Source organism: Oncorhynchus kisutch, linkage group LG23, assembly GCF_002021735.2.
Source record: "Oncorhynchus kisutch isolate 150728-3 linkage group LG23, Okis_V2, whole genome shotgun sequence".
NCBI classification, from domain to species: domain Eukaryota; kingdom Metazoa; phylum Chordata; class Actinopteri; order Salmoniformes; family Salmonidae; genus Oncorhynchus; species Oncorhynchus kisutch.
The window spans coordinates 40,690,298-40,710,327 of NC_034196.2; the positions used below are offsets into that span (position 1 = coordinate 40,690,298).

The 20,030-nt window shown below is 39.2% G+C and overlaps 1 protein-coding gene across 22 annotated transcripts in view; it reads left to right on the top strand.

Moving 5' to 3' along the window:
* Nucleotides 1-20,030, top strand: part of ppip5k2 (diphosphoinositol pentakisphosphate kinase 2) — a 69,344-nt gene that overhangs the window by 44,579 nt on the left and 4,735 nt on the right. For 7 of the 22 annotated variants that reach the window (XM_031802869.1, XM_031802868.1, XM_031802878.1 and 4 more), the window contains 4 exons: nucleotides 3,734-3,809; nucleotides 6,017-6,136; nucleotides 13,484-13,546; nucleotides 14,831-14,851. In XM_031802869.1, the coding sequence (XP_031658729.1) occupies nucleotides 3,734-3,809; nucleotides 6,017-6,136; nucleotides 13,484-13,546; nucleotides 14,831-14,851 (280 nt within the window). The remainder of the gene's footprint in view (nucleotides 1-3,733; nucleotides 3,810-6,016; nucleotides 6,137-13,483; nucleotides 13,547-14,830; nucleotides 14,852-20,030) is intronic. The other 15 variants (XM_031802874.1, XM_031802883.1, XM_031802876.1 and 12 more) reach the window with 5 other exon arrangements.

Sequence of the window (20,030 nt, forward strand, 5' to 3'; positions counted from 1 at the left end):
TACTTTGAAGAATCTCAAATATAACACATTTTTGGTTACTACATGATTCCATGTGTGTTATTTCATAGTTCTGATGTCTTCACTATTATTCTACAATATATAAAATAGTAAAAAATTAAGTAGAAGCCTGGGATGAGTAGGTGTGTCCAAACCTTTGACTGGTACTCTATATTCCACTATATTGGTATCAATACTCTATATTCCACTATATTCATAACTTGAACAACAGAATGTATGTCTTGCTTTTGTCATGCATTTTCACGTTTTGCCAACATGAAAAGCCATAATTGAACCAGTCTGTCTGCACAGTTTGGTGTCGTTCTTTTCATCCATCTAAGAGACTAGGTAAAGACCACTCTTTATATTAATCTGCTGAAACAGACATTAGCTGTCCTTCGCGACTCGCTCGGATTTGCTGTTGAGTGAGAATTTGAACAATAATCTGGGCCACTATCAGAGTGGCTAGTGTGACTAACTAACATGCAGATTTTGGAGATCTGTTTGGGGTGGGATGTCCGTCCTAAGCTTGCCTGCCGCTTATGCCTCCAAGAAATTTGGCCCAACTCGGCTGCGATGGAATTTAACACACTCTTTTCTAATGGGTCACTGCTTTGCTCAAATCAAATGTAAAGCAGGCTATTTCAACTACATTTCTCGCCCCATTTGCCGAATGGACACACAACCAGATTTGAATGTAAAATTGGCTGTATTTTATACTTTTGACCAGATTATATTAACGATAGGGCCATTGAAGTCATCCTATAAAGGAGAAATGCAGTGTGAATATTTAAAGCAGGTCTAAGGTTGACACTAAATCATATATTGAAAGGCAATATCTTTCAATTATAGCAGTGATCAATAATAGTATGTATTATAGAATATATATATATATATATGTGTGTGTGTATAATAGTATGTATTATATCATATATTATAATAGGATGTATTATAGTATATTAAACAGTGGATTCTGAAAGTATTCACACCCCTTCCCTTTCTCCACATTGTTACGTTTACAGCCTTATTCTAAAATTGATTATTATTATTTTTTTATAAAAAAAGATAATTGTCCATCTACACACACTATCCCATAATGATAAAGTAAAAACGCTAAATTTTTTTGCAATTTTTTATTTTTTTTAAAATATAAAACCAAACTTATTTACTGAAGTATTCAGACCGTTTGTTATGAGATTTGAAATTGAGCTCCAGTGCATCCTGTTTCCATTGATCATCCTTGATGTTTCTACAACTTGATTGGAGTCCAACTGTGGTAAGTTCAATTGATTGGACATGATTTGGAAAGGAAAACGCACCCGATTTGGAAACACATCTTTCTGTATAAGGTCCCACATTTGACAGTGCATGTCAGAGCAAAAACCAAGCAATGAGGTTGAAGAAATTGTTCGTAGAACTCCGAGACATTATTGTCGAGGCACAGATCTGGGGAAGGGTACCAAAACATTTCTACAGCATAGAAGGTCCCCAGTGGCCTCGTCATCCTTAAGTGGAAGAAGTTCAAGACTCTCCCTAGAGCTGGCTGTCCGGCCAAACTGTGCAATCGGGGGAGAAGGGCCTTGGTCAGGGTAAGTGACCAAAAACCCTATGGTCACTCTGACAGAGCTCCAGAGTTTCTCTGTGTAGATGGTTGTCCTTCTGGAAGGTTCTCCCATCTCTGCAGCACTCCACCAATCAGGCCTTTATGGTAGAGTGGCCAGATGGAAGCAACTACTCAGTAAAAAGCATATGACAGCCCACTTGGAGTTTGCTAAAGGGCACTTTAGGGACTCTTAGACCATGAGAAACAAGATTCTCTGGTCTGATGAAACCAAGATGGAACTCTTTGGCCTGAATACCAAGCGCCATGTCTGGCGGAAACATGGCACCATCCCTACGGTGAAGCATGGTGGTGGCAGCACTAGTCAGGATTGAGGGAAAGATGAATGGTGCAAAGTTCAGAGAGATCCTTGATATAAACTGGGGTGAAGGTTCACCTTCCAACAGGACAATGACCCTAAGTGCACAGCCAAGACAACGCAGGAGTGGGTTTGGGACAAGTGTCTGAATGTCTTTGAGTGGCCCAGCCAGAGCCCGGACTTGAACCCGATCGAACATCTCTGGAGAGAACTGAAAATAGCCGTGCAGCGATGCTCCCCATCCAACTTGACAGAGCTTGAGAGAATCTGTAGAGAAGAATGGGAGAAACTCCCCAAATACAGGTGTGCCATGCTTGTAGCGTCATACCCAAGAAGACTCGAGGCTGTAAAATCGTTGCCAAAGGTGATTCAACAAAGTACTGAGTAAAGGGTCTGAATACTTATGTAACTGTTATTTCATTTTTTTTTTGTCATTATGGTGTGTTGTGTGTAGATTGATGAGAGAAGAAAAAAAACTATTTTAATCAATTTCAGAATAAAGCTGTAACGTAACAAAATGTGTGAAAAGTCTTGGGGGTCTGAACACTGTATATTATAATAGTATTTATGTATTATAGAATATTATAATAGTATGTATTATAGTATAATGTATTTGCTGTCAGAGGACACGTGACTGAGTTAAAGGTGCTTATATTATGGCTGTATGTGTGGCGGCACTTAAATGTCTTCATCACACCGTCTGTACAGTACCTAACCACCTACATTTACATCACACTGATGTCATTTACTACAACTGTAGCGTATAGGCTATACCCTACTGTACATAATTAGAAAAGGCATCATTGTAGGCGAACATACAATGATGGACAATTTTATGTATATTTGCCTCAGACTACTTGCATTTGAGAGATTTTCCGAGAAACTCTTATCTCTCAGCCAAACTCACAGCAGGCTAGGCCAGTGCTAGAAGAAGCTTCCAATTGGCTTGTTCACACCTCCCCTGTAACTATTCCCCAGGTGATTGCTGTAAATGAGAACGTGTTCTCCGTCATATCACCTGGTAAAATAAGGGTTAAATAAATACAAAATAAATCCACCACTTCCTGTAATGTGGGTTTTCTGTATGGAGCCTGGTTGGTTCTAGTCACTAAAATGGGTCTTCTGCCCTACTAGACAGGGGTTACCCTTCCTGGTCCTCCAGGTGAGCCATGTGAGGTGTGAGAATGGGCTCACAGTGTGCTCATTGTCTTCGTGCTCTCATGACCTTTCAATCCACTGACACAGACCAGGATCCTGCTGTGAGGTCCGCCCCACTCCACCTCTACCTCCCTTCACCACCCCTAAAAAAAGGGCAGAGGATCCGCTCATTTCAAGTTTGTCTCGTTTTTTTTTGGGGTCCGTGCACGAAACGGAGATATTAACATCTTAGATGGGAAAATGAGAACACCAAACTCACCTTCTTTCTTCATGTTTTGTCTTCCCTTTGACTTTTCTTTTTTTTAACACGGATGTAATGTGTATCTTGGTTAAAGTTGTGCAGTCTTGATTGTTTGAAACCTGATTTTTCTGCAAACTGTTGCCACGTCCATCCTCGTCCCTCAACTCCTGCATCTCTTCTCACCCGCTGTGTCCTCCGTAATGTCCAACCTCTCACGTGGCATGGACTTCGTGTGGCCATAGGGATGTTGCATGTTCATCTTTCTTTTCTTCTGCTGATTAGTCTTTGTTGGTGTCTGCACTACCATTTCCCTCTACTGCTTATTAACATGTCTTTCCAGAAAAAGGCATCCGTTTCAGTGAGGTTGTGGACGTGTTTCAGTGAAATGTGGTAATATAGTTTTTGTTTTCTCCTCTAGGTTCTGTCAGAGAACAATGCCCATGCACAGCGACCTGGTAGACTATATTCTGAACACAAACTCACCCCAGGAGTAGGTAAGCATAATCACTGCTTTTAGGACGTTTGAAACAAATTAGCTCCAATTTATCACTATATTATTAAGAAATGTAAAAAATATGAATATTCTCTTTTTTTTAAAGAATGTGATTTAATGTTTCATTATATCCCTAGTTTTCAAATGTTTTAGTGTCTTCACATTACTTCAGCACAACTTCAATGTGAGGGCAAATATTGGAAGTAACTTTAGCAATGCAATGATTTTTTTTTTTTAAGGATGTCAGATTTGTTCTGTACTGTATCTTTTCTGACGCATCTCAAATCTTTGCTTTGTGTTGACGGAGCCTCAAGCACCTGAAGTGTCATACACTGGCTGCTCTCTTCACAATTAACGATCAATTACTACATCTGTGATGTGGAGCTTGTTTGACCAAGTAATACTATCAACAAGCTGTTAAGCATACTTTAGACAAAGATTTTTGCCACACAACTAATACAGTGCTGACTCAATTTCTCATACATGCTGGTAATGTCCTTAGTGACCTAAAATGTTGTAGCCACAGCAAATTCTTAGCAAAATATTAGGGATTTGTTGCTGGCTACCATTTTAGAAATGGCTGTCCTACACCTTCATTCTTTTCTTTCACTTTTTTCTTTCAGTTTTGATCTTTTTGTATCACTAAGTAACGCTTTGATATTACAAACTTATCATGTTTGATTTGTGTTATTATTTATCTTAATTTTGATCATATTATTTGTGATGGTATCTAGTAGTTAGTAGTTTATGCCTGTGTATCGTACCAGGTTCTTGGCTCATAATTAGCTGTGCAATGAAGATGACAGTCATCAAGATACGTAGCAACTGTATAATAGCCTAGTGGTTAGAGGACATAGTTATCAACTTGCAGTGACCTGGATCAGGTTTCCCGATAGAACATTGGTAAAAGCCTAATTTCCAACTCTAACTATGCATCGTTCATAACGACCGAAGAAGCTGTACCATGCGTTACCCAAAACACCACGTGAATAACACTCGCAAAGTGCATCTTTACATGCGTTTCCCATAACACCACATAGATAACACTCGCTAAGTGCATCTTTACATTAGTTTCCCATAACACCACATAGATAACACTCGCTAAGTGCATCTTTACATTAGTTTCCCATAACACCACATAGATAACACTCGCTAAGTGCATCTTTACATGCGTTTCCCATAACACCAGGTAGATAACACTCGCTATGTGCATCTTTACATGCGTTTCCCATAACACCAGGTAGATAACACTCGCTAAGTGCATCTTTACATGCTTTTCCCATAACACCAGGTAGATAACACTCCCTAAGTGCATCTTTAAATTTGTTTCCCATAACACCAGGTAGATAACATGAGAGCATGTGTCAATACCGAAAAGATTGAAAGAAGGCAGCGCTGATCTCTGATCAGTTTTCTTCATTCAAATTCTTACCCTCCCATTTTAGAATGAATGTGCAATAATGACCCCGGACCAGCTCATGGAGAATCTATCACATATGGCTGCAATAATTCGAGTCATTTTATTCTAATGGCTTACCCTATGATAATGCACAAAATCACAGATTTGGCACATCATTGCGCACGTTTACGCATCATTTAAATGTATTGAGGCACAATTACATTAGCCTGCCATTAGCAAACTAACTCAATATGATTTAAATATTTCGGCCTGATAAGTAGTTTAAATGTTGTTGTTTTTATCCTTGCTTGGCTAGTTCGTAACAATTGCTAACTTGTATTTGTACTGTATATTGATAAATTAAGATATTGGCGGTCAAAGATATGTGTTACTGTCCATGTTTAACAGAAATATTTGTTGTGTAGGGGAGGGCAATAAATAATCGAACACACTTAAATGTTATACAAGTAGTTTGAGGCAGTTGTTAAATTACAAGCATTTTCAAGTGCAAATTTAGTAACAAAGGTTTTGGTCAACAGCTCGGAGATATAACATTGCTCCTAGGAAGGTTTTTACAATTAAGCCAGGTCTATAATGTCGGCCCAAAAGTTAGGAATTACACCACCCCTCCTCCCCCTCCCACAAGGCCATCCTCATGCCAAGTGACATTACTGTCATTATGTGAAGGCTCTTATGAGGCTGCACAGGGTCTTTTTTGTGGCAAGAATCTCCTAGAAATGCATGCTGCATGCATTCCAATGGTGTGGACCAAATGGTTGTTGTATGTATCTTCTCTTAACTCCCACCAGGGTCTCATTGCGCTGGTCTCTTTAGCACCATGGTGCTCGGGGCCTCCTCCAGTGCACCTAACCTACAAGATTATGCTCGCGCGCACCGTAAAAAGCTGACCTCTTCTGGCTTCTTAGATGGTATGTGCAAACACGCACACACATCTTAAAAAAAAAAAAGATGAACCCTTGCTCATTTTTCTAAAGGAATACTGTAATTTCCTCCTGTGTATTTCAATAGGAAATATATGAATGTATTCTGACACTTTGTGTCGGTCCCTCTAATTTACCATATTGTGTTTTTGGACAGAAACATAATTTCATGTTATTGGGAGAAGAAATTGTAATAATCCATATTTTTTAGTTAATAAGTCCATTGTTTTGGTAGTGAATTTAAGGTTTATTCATACAAAATAAGACTTATTTTTCCGGAGTTGTGCACAATGTTGCACTCAGTACTGATCCCCCTCATAACTTCTTTTGATAATCAATATCTTATTTAAGTAACTTACTTTCAATTCAAATAAATTGCGGGTCAAATATTCCTGTCTCAAATCTTGTACTATATCGATTTAGCTAAACGATGAGGTGTGAACATCCATTATTTCATTCATTACTACATTTAAAAAATTAAAAAAAATACTCATGCAAACAATTTATGGCTAGAATCCGAACCGGACATCTGCACACGTAACTAAGATGCAACTAAACATTTAGCTTTGATCTCAAAGAGTTGCGTGTACGGATCTCAAGTAAGGACTTTGCCCTCAATCACAGTTTACCTTCAATCAATTTAAATCATCCATGATTTATTTTGGGGGGAAAATGTACAATTTTTTGTAATTTGTATTACAAATACAATTTTAAAATGTAAAACTTTGTACCTGTAGCTAGCTGTAAAGCGCATATGTTGTAATATGCTTGGAAAGTAGATCACAGCTGGAGGAGACACCTCGTCATTTTTTCGGGGTATGTTTTTGACACGACGGGTAGCAAGTAGAAGTGTGCGAACGGTTGCTAACTATCTGTAAATATCTTAAGCTAACTGGCTAATTAACTTAGCTAGCTGGCTAACTTTGGGGCGAAACAATTAACGTATTTACAGTTGGTTAGCTACCGCATCGCTCTTTGCTAGCAAACTTAATGCTCCCTTCAAAACTAGTAAAGTGTCTCCACTAATGTCTACATTTTGGCGTCTCCACTTAACAACCATATTATTCAGTGTTGGGGTCCATTCCATTTCAATTATAAATTGGAATTGGAATTTTAGTTTACTTCCGGAATTGACTTAATTTAAATGGAATTGACTTAATTTAAATGGAATTGACTTCATTTAAATGGATTTGACTTAATTTAAATGGATTTGACTTAATTTAAATGGAATTGACCACATCCCTGGTTTTGTAGCCATATTACACTCTTCAAACAGTTGTCTACAAATACTTCATTGTAATTTGGTTATGAATATTGTCGTTGAATACGTTTTTTTTTGTAGTTTTCTTACGCTAGCCTTTGTAGCTTTTCCGTATTTTTATGCATTTGAGATAATCCTTTTGGACCTTTCCAGACATTTTTGTTAGAGCTTTTATTAAAACAGCCCTATTCCACAAAGTTTAGAAGAAGAAACATTGTATTATGCTGGCAGACTGTAGAATAAGGTGTAGATTATAATATTTTTATTTCTCACCCAGTTTTAGAATGCTACGAACCACTACATGTTATAGCACTTTTGCACAGACTGTTTCACTGTTGTCATTTACATGGGCATTTGATTTCAAGCCGGAGTCATTCCACCACAAAAAGCACAAGAAATAGCATTTCACCACCCACCATCTCAGATTGTTCTGAAATCATTTGTATAGTTCGAAACAGATAAGATTTAGTATTCCTGAAACATTATTTTGTTGAAATACACTACGTTACCAAAAATGTGTGGACACCTGCTCGTTGAACATCTCATTCCAAAATCATGGGGATTAATATGGAGTTGGTCCTCCTTTTGTTGCTGTCACAGCCTCTACTCTTCTGGGAAGGCTTTCCCCTAGATGTTGGAGTATTGCTGCAGGGTCTTGCTTCCATTCAGCCACAAGAGCATTAGTGAGGTAGGGCACTGATGTTGGGCGATTAGACCTGGCTCGCAGTTGGCGTTCCAATTCATCCCAAAGGTGTTCGATAGAGTTGAGGTCAGGGCTCTGTGCAGGCCAGTCAAGTTTTTCCACACTAGCATTCTGCTGGCATCCGCCAAACCCAGATTCGTCCGTCAGATTGCCAGATGGTGAATTCATCACTCCAGAGAACGCGTTTCCACTGCTCCAGAGTCCAATGGGGGCGAGCTTTACACCACTCCAGCCGACACTTGGCATTGCTTCTGGTGATCTTAGGCTTGCGTGCGGCTGCTCGGCCATAAAAACCCATTTCATGAAGCTTCCGACTAACAGTTATTTGGTTGGTGTTACTTCCAGAGGCAGTTTGGAACTCGGTTGTGAGTGTTGCACCTCAGGACGGACGATTTTTACGCCATGAGCGCTTCAGCACTAGGCAATCCCGTTCTGAGAGCTTGTGTGCAGCTCTAGCAAGGCAAAAATTTGAGGAAGTGATTGTTGGAAAGGTGGCATCCTATGATGGTGCCACGTTGAAAGTCACTGACCTTGACCCCCCGAGTGGCGCAGGCGTCACTACTGCCTGTGGTTCGATCCCAGGCTGTGTCACAGCCGGCCGTAACCAGGAGTCCCATAGGGCGGTGCACAATTGGCCAAGCATTGTCCGGGTTTGGGGAGGGTTTGGCCCGGGGGCTTTCCTTGACTCATCGCGCTCTAGTGACTCCTTGTGGCGGGCCGTGCACCTGCAAGCTGACCTCAGTTGAACAGTGTTTCCTCCCACAGAGTGGTGCGGCTGGCTTCCGGGTTAAGAAGCAGCTCGGCTTGGCAGGTCATGTTTCAAAGGACGCATTACTCGACCTCTCCCGAGCCCGTTGGGGAGTTGCAGCAATGAGACAAGATCGTAACTACCAATTGGATATCACAAAATTGTGGAGAGAAAGGGGATACAATTACAACAAACAAACAAAATTATAATCACTGAGCCATTCTACTGCCATTGTTTGTCTGTGGAGATTGCATGGCTGTGTGCTTGATTTTATACACCTGTCAGCAATGGGTGTAGCTGAAATAGCCGAACTCTTTCAAATGAGTGGATATCTACATACTTTTGTGTATATAGTGTAATTTGATATCTGAGCAATTAAGCTAATTGATTGTACCCAAGTTGTCAATTTTTTTTATTTACAAGATTCATATAATCTTCAATAAATATAGTACCTAATATCCGATTTAGACCATAATTCTTCCTAACAATAAGTAAGAGGAATTCAATAAAATGGTAAAAAGGCCACCCACGGACACCCGACCCCAACAACCACGCCAACCCCACCCCAACAACCACGCCAATCCCACCCCAACAACCTGTATACAGTATCAGGTCTCTGTTTGACAAATAGTATGGATCTGCTGCTTGGACTATTGCTTATTCATCATTTGTAATGTATTCCCTGTGAATCAGGTGAATTTTGTTCTGAGAAATCGGCCATTGAAGTGGCTTGCATTGTTTACAATAAATTCGTTTTGCCCACTAGATGTCGCTGTTCCTGATGCTTTTATCTGTTTTGCTGGTCTCTTGTGTTTATTAAATGGATCACAAAGTTTCCTCTGCAACCTTGGGTAGAAAACCAATAGCTTTTGCTCATGATGAAAATACATTGTGTGGTCATCCTCACAATAGAAACCAGTCCTCCATGAAAAGTGATTCAGTTTGTCCTTCTCTTAGGCTTAACTTGTGTCCAGGAAACGGCCCCTTTGTGTGTTTTATTCCCTTCAAAAATAGGGTATGGATTAGTTAGACCATTCCTGGCGAACAAGCAAACCATTAGGCTACATCAATTCTAATGGTTTCAATTGTAAAAGTCCCAAACACATACTCTAGTGTTTTGCAAGTGTAATGGTATTGGGGCTGGGTTGGGTTTAATGGTAAATGTCACTAATCACACTAAATATTAGGGATGCAATAGTACACAGTATGTTGTCGAACCGTTCGGTACGCCCCCTACAGTGTTCAATACGCACACGTGAACCGCGGAATTACAATATGCCTGTCGTTTTCCTATAATTTCCCAAACTTTCTTATTGCTCTGCAGACTACACGCACGTTGTACATTCAGAACCAGACGTGCAGCTTGTGAACAGGCAAGGCAGGCAACTGCTTGGGGCCCCAGGCCGTTAGGGGACTCCTGAGGGCTGACAGACTTTACTCCACAGCAATGTCTCAAAATGTGTCAACCGCAACCCCCCCCCCCTTAAACAACCAATGTACGATTTGCAATGACATCTCAGTAGGAAACTGCCCTAAAGGGGCCCCATGAAGAGAGGGGAAACACACAAAAAAAGCACATTTGAAGAGATACCGCTGTCTTTCAAATCCGCTGTGTGGGAAATGTTGGCTTCAGTGTGCAATACGATGACAAGGGTAAGAAGACCGTAAACAAACAAAGTACAGTCTGCAAGCATTGCTTTGCCACTGTCAGCTACTCGAGTGGAAACACTTCAAACGTGATGTGTCATTTACGTGGCCATCACCCGGCTGTATCCCTTGTAGGTAAAGTTGGAGCAAGGAGAGTCCACTCGTTTGCGAAAACACAACCATCTCTCGTTGCTGCCTTCCAACAACAATTTGCGACAAATTCAGAAAAACATAAAGAAATAACAAAAGCAGTGGGGGTATTCATAGCCAAAGATTTGCAGCCCTATTCAGTGGTTACTGACTCGGGATTTCGTCACCTGATGATTTTCTTTAACCGCGTTACAATGTCCCCTCCCGCACACATTTCAGTAGCAAAGTAATTCCCAAACTCTGAAACATCACAGAGAGAAAATGAAAACAAATTGATACAGACACCCTATATACCTCTCTCCACTGATAGTTGAACCTCCAGAGGAACTCAAAGCTACCTCACTGTGATGGTTCACTATGTGCTGGAAGCTACCTCACTGTGATGGTTCACTATGTGCTGGAAGCTACCTCACTGTGATGGTTCACTATGTACTGGATGCTACCTCACTGTGATGGTTCACTATGTGCTGGAAGCTACCTCACTGTGATGGTTCACTATGTGCTGGAAGCTACCTCACTGTGACGGTTCACTATGTACTGGATGCTACCTCACTGTGACGGTTCACTATGTGCTGGAAGCTACCTCACTGTGACGGTTCACTATGTACTGGATGCTACCTCACTGTGACGGTTCACTATTACTGGAAGCTACCTCACTGTGATGGTTCACTATGTGCTGGAAGCTACCTCAATGTGATGGTTCACTATTACTGGAAGCTACCTCACTGTGACGGTTCACTATTACTGGAAGCTACCTCACTGTGACGGTTGACTTTGTACTAGATTAGGAGATAAAGAGCTACATGTTGCAAACTCATCTCTTGTATGAGAGTCATACAAACGCACACTTTACTTAAATACAAAGAAACCGTACCTTTACCGTTGCCCACAAACTGTGATACATACCAAACCGTGGGTCTACTGTACCGTTGCATCCCTACCAAGTATGGAGATGTATTGAAAAACACAATTATTAGTAAACAAATGCCATGCAATGGTTTATCATTTCATTAGGGTTTTTATTCACATTTTTGTCACATTTTAGTCACAAACTAATTTCTCCATCAAAGTTTTGAGCTGGTATGAAAGGTCTTTTGAGAATTGCATCGGGATAGCTGTCTCAGAGAGAGGCCACTTGTTGGACTGTTCAAGGAGAGTTGGGTTGGAAGCTTTAGGTTGATAAGAGAAGGACAAACTGAATTGCTTTCATGGAGAACTGGCTTGAATTGTGAGGATGATCACACCATTTTAGTTTAATCATAAGCCACATCTAGTGCTTTTCTACCCAGAGTTGCAAAGAAAAGGTTGTGTTCCATTTAATAAATACAACAGACAGCAAAGTGGATAAAAGGGTATAGTAGCAGGAACAGTGGAATTTAGTGGTAAAAACCTGGTACTTTCACACTGATTTATGGTAAATAATACAAGCGATTTCAATTAATAACAGGGGGAATAAAAATATAGCCAGATTTGCAGGAAATGCATTACAAAGGATGAAGAAGCAATACAACAAACCGCAGCTTTATACTACTATTCAAACGTAAGAAATTCTACTATATACAGGTTGTTGTGGTGGGTTTGTCGCTGAGGTCCATGGGTGGCTTTTTGAACATTTTAGTGGATTCCTCATGTCTTACTCGGTGATGGGGAAAGTACCCAATTGTCATACTTGAGTATAAGTAAAGATACCTTAACAGAAAATGACTCGTGTAAAAGTCACCCAGTAATATACTAAGTCTAAAAGGTATTTGGTTTGAAATATACTTCAGTATCGGAAGTAAATGTAATTGCTAAAATATACTTAAGTATCAAAAGTAAAAGTACACATAATTTCAAATTCCTTATTAGGCAAACCAGACAGTACGATTTTTTTTTTTTTTTTTTTTAAGTAGTAAAAAATATAAATATGGAAGTTAAAGTACAGATTCTTCCAAAAACGACGTTTTTTTCAAAAACGACGAAGTAAAAAATACTTTAAAGAGCTACTTTAAGTAGTTTACACCACTGGTCTTACTCGGTGGTAGGAAGTTAGGTACTGTACTGTATACTGTATTTGTTGAATATTATGTGAATGACAAACAAATCAAAAGGGCAAATTTGGGTGCACTCAAATTATAAGAGATTCATTTATAACAAAAATAATGTTTCAGGAATTCTATTCTTATCTGTTTATAACTACAGAAATGATTTCAGAACCATCTGAGATGATGGGTGTCATGGCTTGCTAAACCATCTGTTTGAGTCATGAAGAAAATCCACATTTCTTAGATTGTGGCTGTCAAAAATGAACAGCTTTTCCTTTAGTTTGATGCAAATTGATCAGGATCATCAAACTTTGAATTTATTACCCCATAAAATCCAGGATTCTTTGCACAGTCACATAGAATGTATCCTATTTGTAATCATTTATAGCAGTGGAAAGATGCCGAAGAACCAGCAAGGTAAATGTAGGAAAACTAGTTGGTGGAAGGCAGGTGGTGAATGTACAGAGGCTACAGTAGATGTGGTTTGGGTTGGATTCTGCCATATGCAAGGTCCAATGAAGTGTGGGACCAACAGGTGACCATCGGCCTTTTTAGAAATGTTTCCGTCCTAACACCCCCCCCCCCCCCCCCCCTTCAGCAGATAACAATAACAATTGTTAATCTTCACAAACTTTGCTCTGGCTGAGAGAATCCCAACAGTTAACTCACTACTAAAACAAGCGCTCCGTTTCCCACCTTTCTCACCTGCATGCCTTCTAATACTTGATTTATTTTGCCTTTTCCTAACCTCTATTCCTTTTAGCTGTTGTACATTTCAGGTACCTGTTTTTCTCTTTCTCAGAGGCCACGCGTGGGTCTGCTGTAAAACGATTTTCTATCTCATTTGCGCGACACCCAACCAATGGTATGTTTGCTTTTGTTAATTAAGATGCATCCTTACCTCATCCCTGTTGTCATTTTGATCTGGATAGAATCTTCCCTCCTCATGAGATCCTCTGCTAGTGTCAAAGCAGTGCACAGGGAATGTGATCCTAAACATTGAGACTTCTGAATGCTCACGCAGCCCTCCAAGATCATGTGCTTCTTTTGTTCGCCTGAAAAGTCCCCCTGTTTGTCACCCTATAGTTTAGGATTACATGGAGCTATTTTGTGACCTGCTAGGCTAGCTAGACCTGTCCCCTGCTTATCTGTTCATTTTAATAGTCAAAGTGCTGTAGTTTGGTTTGAATATGGCCTTAAATTTTTTCTTGATGACTTTTGTTGTGTTGGAGTTGGGTGACTGTATCACAACAATGTTGCCAATCTAAATGTTCCTTTAGAGGTATGGCAAATAGTTATACCGTTGATCTTGTAATGCTGCTGATCTAGTCAAATATGGTAATGCTGCTGATCTAGTCAAATATGGTAATGCTGCTGATCTAGTCAAATATGGTAATGCTGCTGATCTAGTCAAATATGGTAATGCTGCTGATCTAGTCAAATATGGTAATGCTGCTGATCTAGTCAAATATGGTCATGCTGATAATCTAGTCAAATATGGTCATGCTGATAATCTAGTCAAATGTGGTAATGCTGCTAATCTAGGCAAATGTGGTAATGCTGCTAATCTAGTCAAATGTAGTAATGCTGCTAATCTAGTCAAATGTAGTAATGCTGCTAATCTAGTCAAATGTAGTAATGCTGCTAATCTAGTCAAATGTAGTAATGCTGCTAATCTAGGCAAATGTAGTAATGCTGCTAATCTAGGCAAATGTAGTAATGCTGCTAATCTAGGCAAATGTAGTAATGCTGCTAATCTAGGCAAATGTAGTAATGCTGCTAATCTAGGCAAATGTAGTAATGCTGCTAATCTAGGCAAATGTAGTAATGCTGCTAATCTAGGCAAATGTAGTAATGCTGCTAATCTAGGCAAATGTAGTAATGCTGCTAATCTAGGCAAATATCTATCTATCTATTTTTTTTTATGTAAAGGCAACTTTTTAAATCAATGTGATATCTGGGATTAATATGTTCTTACATTTGGGCCACATAAACCTGTCAGTCACCTCCGTTTGTGGTTAACGCTGTAATTTTGATGCAACAAAATATGATTTTGTATTTAAAGTACATTCTTTGTACATTAAACCAATATGCACTAATTTGATCATTTTGGATTATCGTTTTTTTTCTGCTTTTCTAAATGGGTCAGTCTTTTCCAGTATGTTCTGTGGTAAGTGTTTTATTATGTTTAATTTACCCATTTATATCTTGTCTGAACGTTGTTTGGTGTTTTTAGTTCATATAGATTTCTGTTGTGTATAGTTCAGCTTCCTTTCTCAGTCTAGACCTCCAGTCTCTTAAATGTAGTCTTCCCTGTTTTCTCCTTTCCTCAGACCCTTGGCTATGAAAATACTTTGAGTAGCTGTGTGCTTTAGTCCTGCCCCTCAGAACACTTTTGCTCATGAAAATTATATTTCTATTTGTTGCTGTTGACAGGTGCTATCTATGATAAGTAATCTAAGCCACAGCCATACAGTACATGTCCTACAGTCCAAAAAGGTTTAGTATATTTGTTGATAAAATATTAAGATTTGTTATCATTGTTACTGTTAATTTCAAGCATATACAGTACCAGTCAAAAGTTTGGACACACCTACTCAAGGATTTTTCTATATTTTTTACTATTATCTACATTATAGAATAATAGTGAAGACATCAAAACTATGAAATAACACATATGGAATCATGTAGTAACCAAAAAAGTGTTAAAAAGTAGTCACCCTTTGCCTTGATGACAGCATTGCACAATCTTGGCATTCTCTCAACCAGCTTTGCCTGGGTGTGTCCAAACTTTTGACTGGTACTTTATATATTTACTTAATATACAGTTGAAGTCGGGAAGTTTACATACACTTAGGTTGGAGTCATTAACTTGTTTTTCAACCACTCCACAAATTTCTTGTTAACAGACTATAGTTTTGGCAAGTCGGTTAGGACATCTACTTTGTGCATGACAGTAATTTCTCCAACAATTGTTTACAGACAGATTATTTAACTTATAATTCACTGTATTCCAGTGGGTCAGAAGTTTACATACACTAAGTTGACTGTGCCTTTCAACAGCTTGTAAAATTCCAGAAAATTATGTCATGGCTTTAGAAGCTTCTGATAGGCTAATTGACATCGTTTCAGTCAATTGGAGGTGTACCTGTGGATGTATTTCAAGGCCTACCTTCAAACTCAAAGTGCCTCTTTGCTTGACATCATGGGAAAATCAAAAGAAATCAGCCAAGACCTCAGAAAAAAAATTGTAGACCTCCACAAGTCTGGTTCATCCTTGGGAGCAATTTCCAAACGCCTGAAGGTACCACGTTCATTTGTACAAACAATAGTACACAAATATAAACACCATGGGACCACGCAGCCGTCATACCGCTCAGGAAGGAGATGTGTTCTGTCTCCTAGAGATGAACGTACTTTGGTGCGAAAAGTGCAAATCAATCCCAGAACAACAGCAAAGGACCTTGTGAAGATGCTGGAGGAAACATGTACAAGAGTATTTATATCCACAGTAAAAAAGAGTCCTATATCGACAACCCGAAAGGCCGCTCAGCAAGGAAGAAGCCACTGCTCCAAAATCGGCATAAAAAAGCCAGACTACGGTTTGCAACTGCACATGGGGACAAAGATCATACTTTTTGGAAAAATGTCCTCTGGTCTGATGAAACAAAAATAGAACTGTTTGGCCATAATGACCATCGTTATGTTTTGAGGAAAAAGGGGAAGGCTTGCAAGCCGTAGAACACCCATCCCAACCATGAAGCACGGGGGTGGCAGCATCATGTTGTGGGGGTGCTTTGCTGCAGGAGGGACTGGTGCACTTCACAAAATAGATGGCATCATGAAGGAGGACAATTATGTGAAAATATTGAAGCAACATCTCAAGACATCAGTCAGGAAGTTGAAACTTGGTCGCAAATGGGTCTTCCAAATGGACAATGACCCCAAGCATACTTCCATACTTGGCAAAATGGCTTAAGGACAACAAAGTCAAGGTATTGGAGTGGCCATCACAAAGCCCTGACCTCAATCCTATAGAAGATGTGTTGGCAGAACTGAAAATGCGTTTGCGAGCAAGGTCGTCTACAAACCTGACTCAGTTACACCAGCTCTGTCAAAATTCACCCAACTTATTGTGAGAAGCTTGTGGAAGGCTACCCGAAATGATTGACAGAAGTTAAACAATTTAAAGGCAATGTTACCAAATACTAATTGAGTGTATGTGATCTTCTGACCCACTGGGAATGTGATGAAAGAAATAAAAGCTGAAATAAATCATTCTCTCTCCTATTATTCTGACATTTCACATTCTTAAAATAAAGTGGTGATCCTAACTGACCTAAAACAGGGATTTTTTACTAGGGTTAAATGTCAGGAATTGTGAAAAGCTAAGTTTAAATGTATTTGGCTAAGGTGTATGCAAACTTCCGACTTCAACTGTATATTTCTTGTTATAGGGAAAGTTAGAAGTTTTTTTTAAGAAAGGGGGAAGATCCAATATATACCTTTTCCTGAGGGATCATATAGTGTAACTACAGTGTTATACATCCCTGCAAATATTTTCACATTTGGCCAACAAATACATTTTTAATGATAAAGGAACTTTGTTCAAATCTAATATTTGTTTATATTAATTTACATCATATTGCAAAATGTGTCTTTCTACAGAGTACCCATGTTTTTCATCCATGGTGTGTTAGACTCATTGGGGGGGTGTTCATACAAATAAATATGTGGTTATTGCTTAAAATGATAAGTTCAATTGATATTAGTTATATATTTAGCAAACATATTTTGTTCTATGTATTGACTCAATGACATGCTAATGTGGAAGATTTTGATGCTGTTATTAGTGATCAAATAAATGTCCCCTTTTGCTCTCTGTTGTTTTAACCAGAGAAGCCATGCTCATTGTAACATACTAAGCGAAAATGTTTTCTGCATCATCACCTTTGTCTGCAGTGTCTCAGACACATTTATTTACACTTTGGTGTTACTGTAATGCCTAGATATTATTTTCTCAGTTGTTACCATCTCAGCTATCAAATTTGACATACTTTGGAAACTGAATCTACCACAGCTCTGTCGTAAAAATACACACTGTTAAAAACCTGAAATATTATTTATATATTAATGCAATAATTTAGGAAATAAGTATATCTAACCAATTCCAATTGTATACGGTGCATTTGGAAAGTATTCAGACCCCTTGACTTTTTACACATATTACACTTTACAGCCTTATTCTAAAATGTATTTAAATTGTTTTTCCCCTTCATCAATCTACACACAATACCCCATGATGACAAAGCAAAAATAGGTTTTTATACATTTTTGCAAATATATTTAAAAACATTTTTTTTTAAATATTACGTTTAAATAAGTATTCAGACTTTTTACTCAGTACTATGTTGAAGCGCCTTTTGCAGGGATTACAGCCTAGAGTCTTTTTGGGTATGACGCTACAAGCTTGGCACACCTGTATTTGGGGAGTTTCAACCATTCTTCTCTGCAGATCCTCTCAAGCTCTGTCAGGTTGGAAGGGGAGCGTCGCTGCACAGCTATTTTCAGGGCTCTCCAGAGATGTTCAATCGGTTTAAAGTACAGGGTCGGCCTAGGCCGCTCAAGGACTCCTGCATTGTCTTGGCTGTGTGCTTAGGGGGGTTGTCCTTTTGGAAGGTGAACCTTCACCCCAGTCTGAGGTCATGAGCACTCTGGAGCAGGTTTTCATCAAGGATCTCTTCATCAAGGATCTCTCTCTGTATCCTTCCCTCAATCCTGACTAGGCTCCCAGTCCCTGCTGCTGAAAAAACTGATGCTGCCACTGCCATGCTTCACCATAGAGATGGTGCCAGGTTTCCTCCAGATGTGACGCTTGGGATTCAGGCCAAGAGTTCAATCTTGGTTTCATCAGACCAGATAATCTTGTTCCTCATGGTCTGAGAGTCTTTGCGTGCCTTTTGGCAAACTCCAAGCCGACTAGCATGTGCCTTTTACTGAGGAGTGGCTTCCGTCTGGCCACTCTACCATAAAGACCTGATTGGTGGAGTGCTGCAGAGAGGTTGGAGCTCTGTCTGAGTGACCATCGGGTTCTTGGGCACCTCCCTGACCAAGGTCCTTCTCCACCAATTGCTCAGTTTGGCTGCGCAACCTGCTCTAGGAAGAGTCTTGGTGGTTCCAAACTTCTGGATTTAAGAATGATGGAGGCCACTGGGGACCTTCTATGCTGCATAAATATTTTGGTTCCCCCAGATCTGTTCTTTGACACAATCCTGTCTCAGAGCTCTACGGACAATTCCTTTGACCTCATGCCTTGGTTTTTACTCTGACATGCATTGTCAACTGTGTACCTTATATAGACCGGTATGTGCCTTTCCAAATATTTTCCAATCAATTGAATTTACTGCAGGTGGACTCCAATCAAGTTGTAGAAACTTTTCAAGGATGATAAATGGAAACAGGATGCACCTGAGCTCAATTTCGAGTCCAATAGCAAAGAGTCTGAATACTTATGTAAATAAGGTATTTCTGTTTTTAGTTTTGAATACATTTTTAAAAATCTATCAACCTGTTTTCGCTTTGTCATTGAGGTATTATTGTGTGTAGATTGAGGACTTTTTTCTTTTTTGTTTAGTGAATTTTTGAGTAAGGCTATAATGTAACAAAATGTGGGAATAGTCAAGGGGTCTGAATTCACTGTATTAAACCACAGTCACTAATCGATTACCACTTAAGAATAATGCTAGAGCCGCCAAAGAGCAAGCCAAGTGGAAAAAGATGATTCCAGGAAAAAGAAAGTAGCCCCATATTCTTTTATGTATCGTCATTTCTAAAACGTCTTATAGTTGCCATGTACATTAATGCCATTTTCTTACATTATGGTATTTTATTAAATGTGCATTATGCAGATATTGCTTCGCCATTTCCTGGTTGCTAAAATTCTAATAGTTCTCCTAATTTCAGTTTGTGGCAAAACAAGCAATGTATAGAGAATCATTGTACCTAAACCGCTGCGAAATATATTTTCAATAACCACAAATATTGTATTGTCAGCTTGTTTGAAGCTGGTGTACAAAACTGAAAGTAAAAGATGCAAAAATTAAACTTAAGAACAGGAATCATAGAAATGGCACACAGAACAGATCTACTGCTTCTTGCTTCCAATGAGTGACAGATCTATAACTCATATTTTTATGCAAATTTCATCAGGTTGCCCAAAAAGTTACAACTTGTAGCTTTTAAATTAAATGTAATTATTATTATTTTTTTTAAATTAAAATTAAGACAGCTTTTTCTCCTGAACGATATTGTGGTTTTTGTTAGACCACTTTGTTCAATCTCTCCCCAAC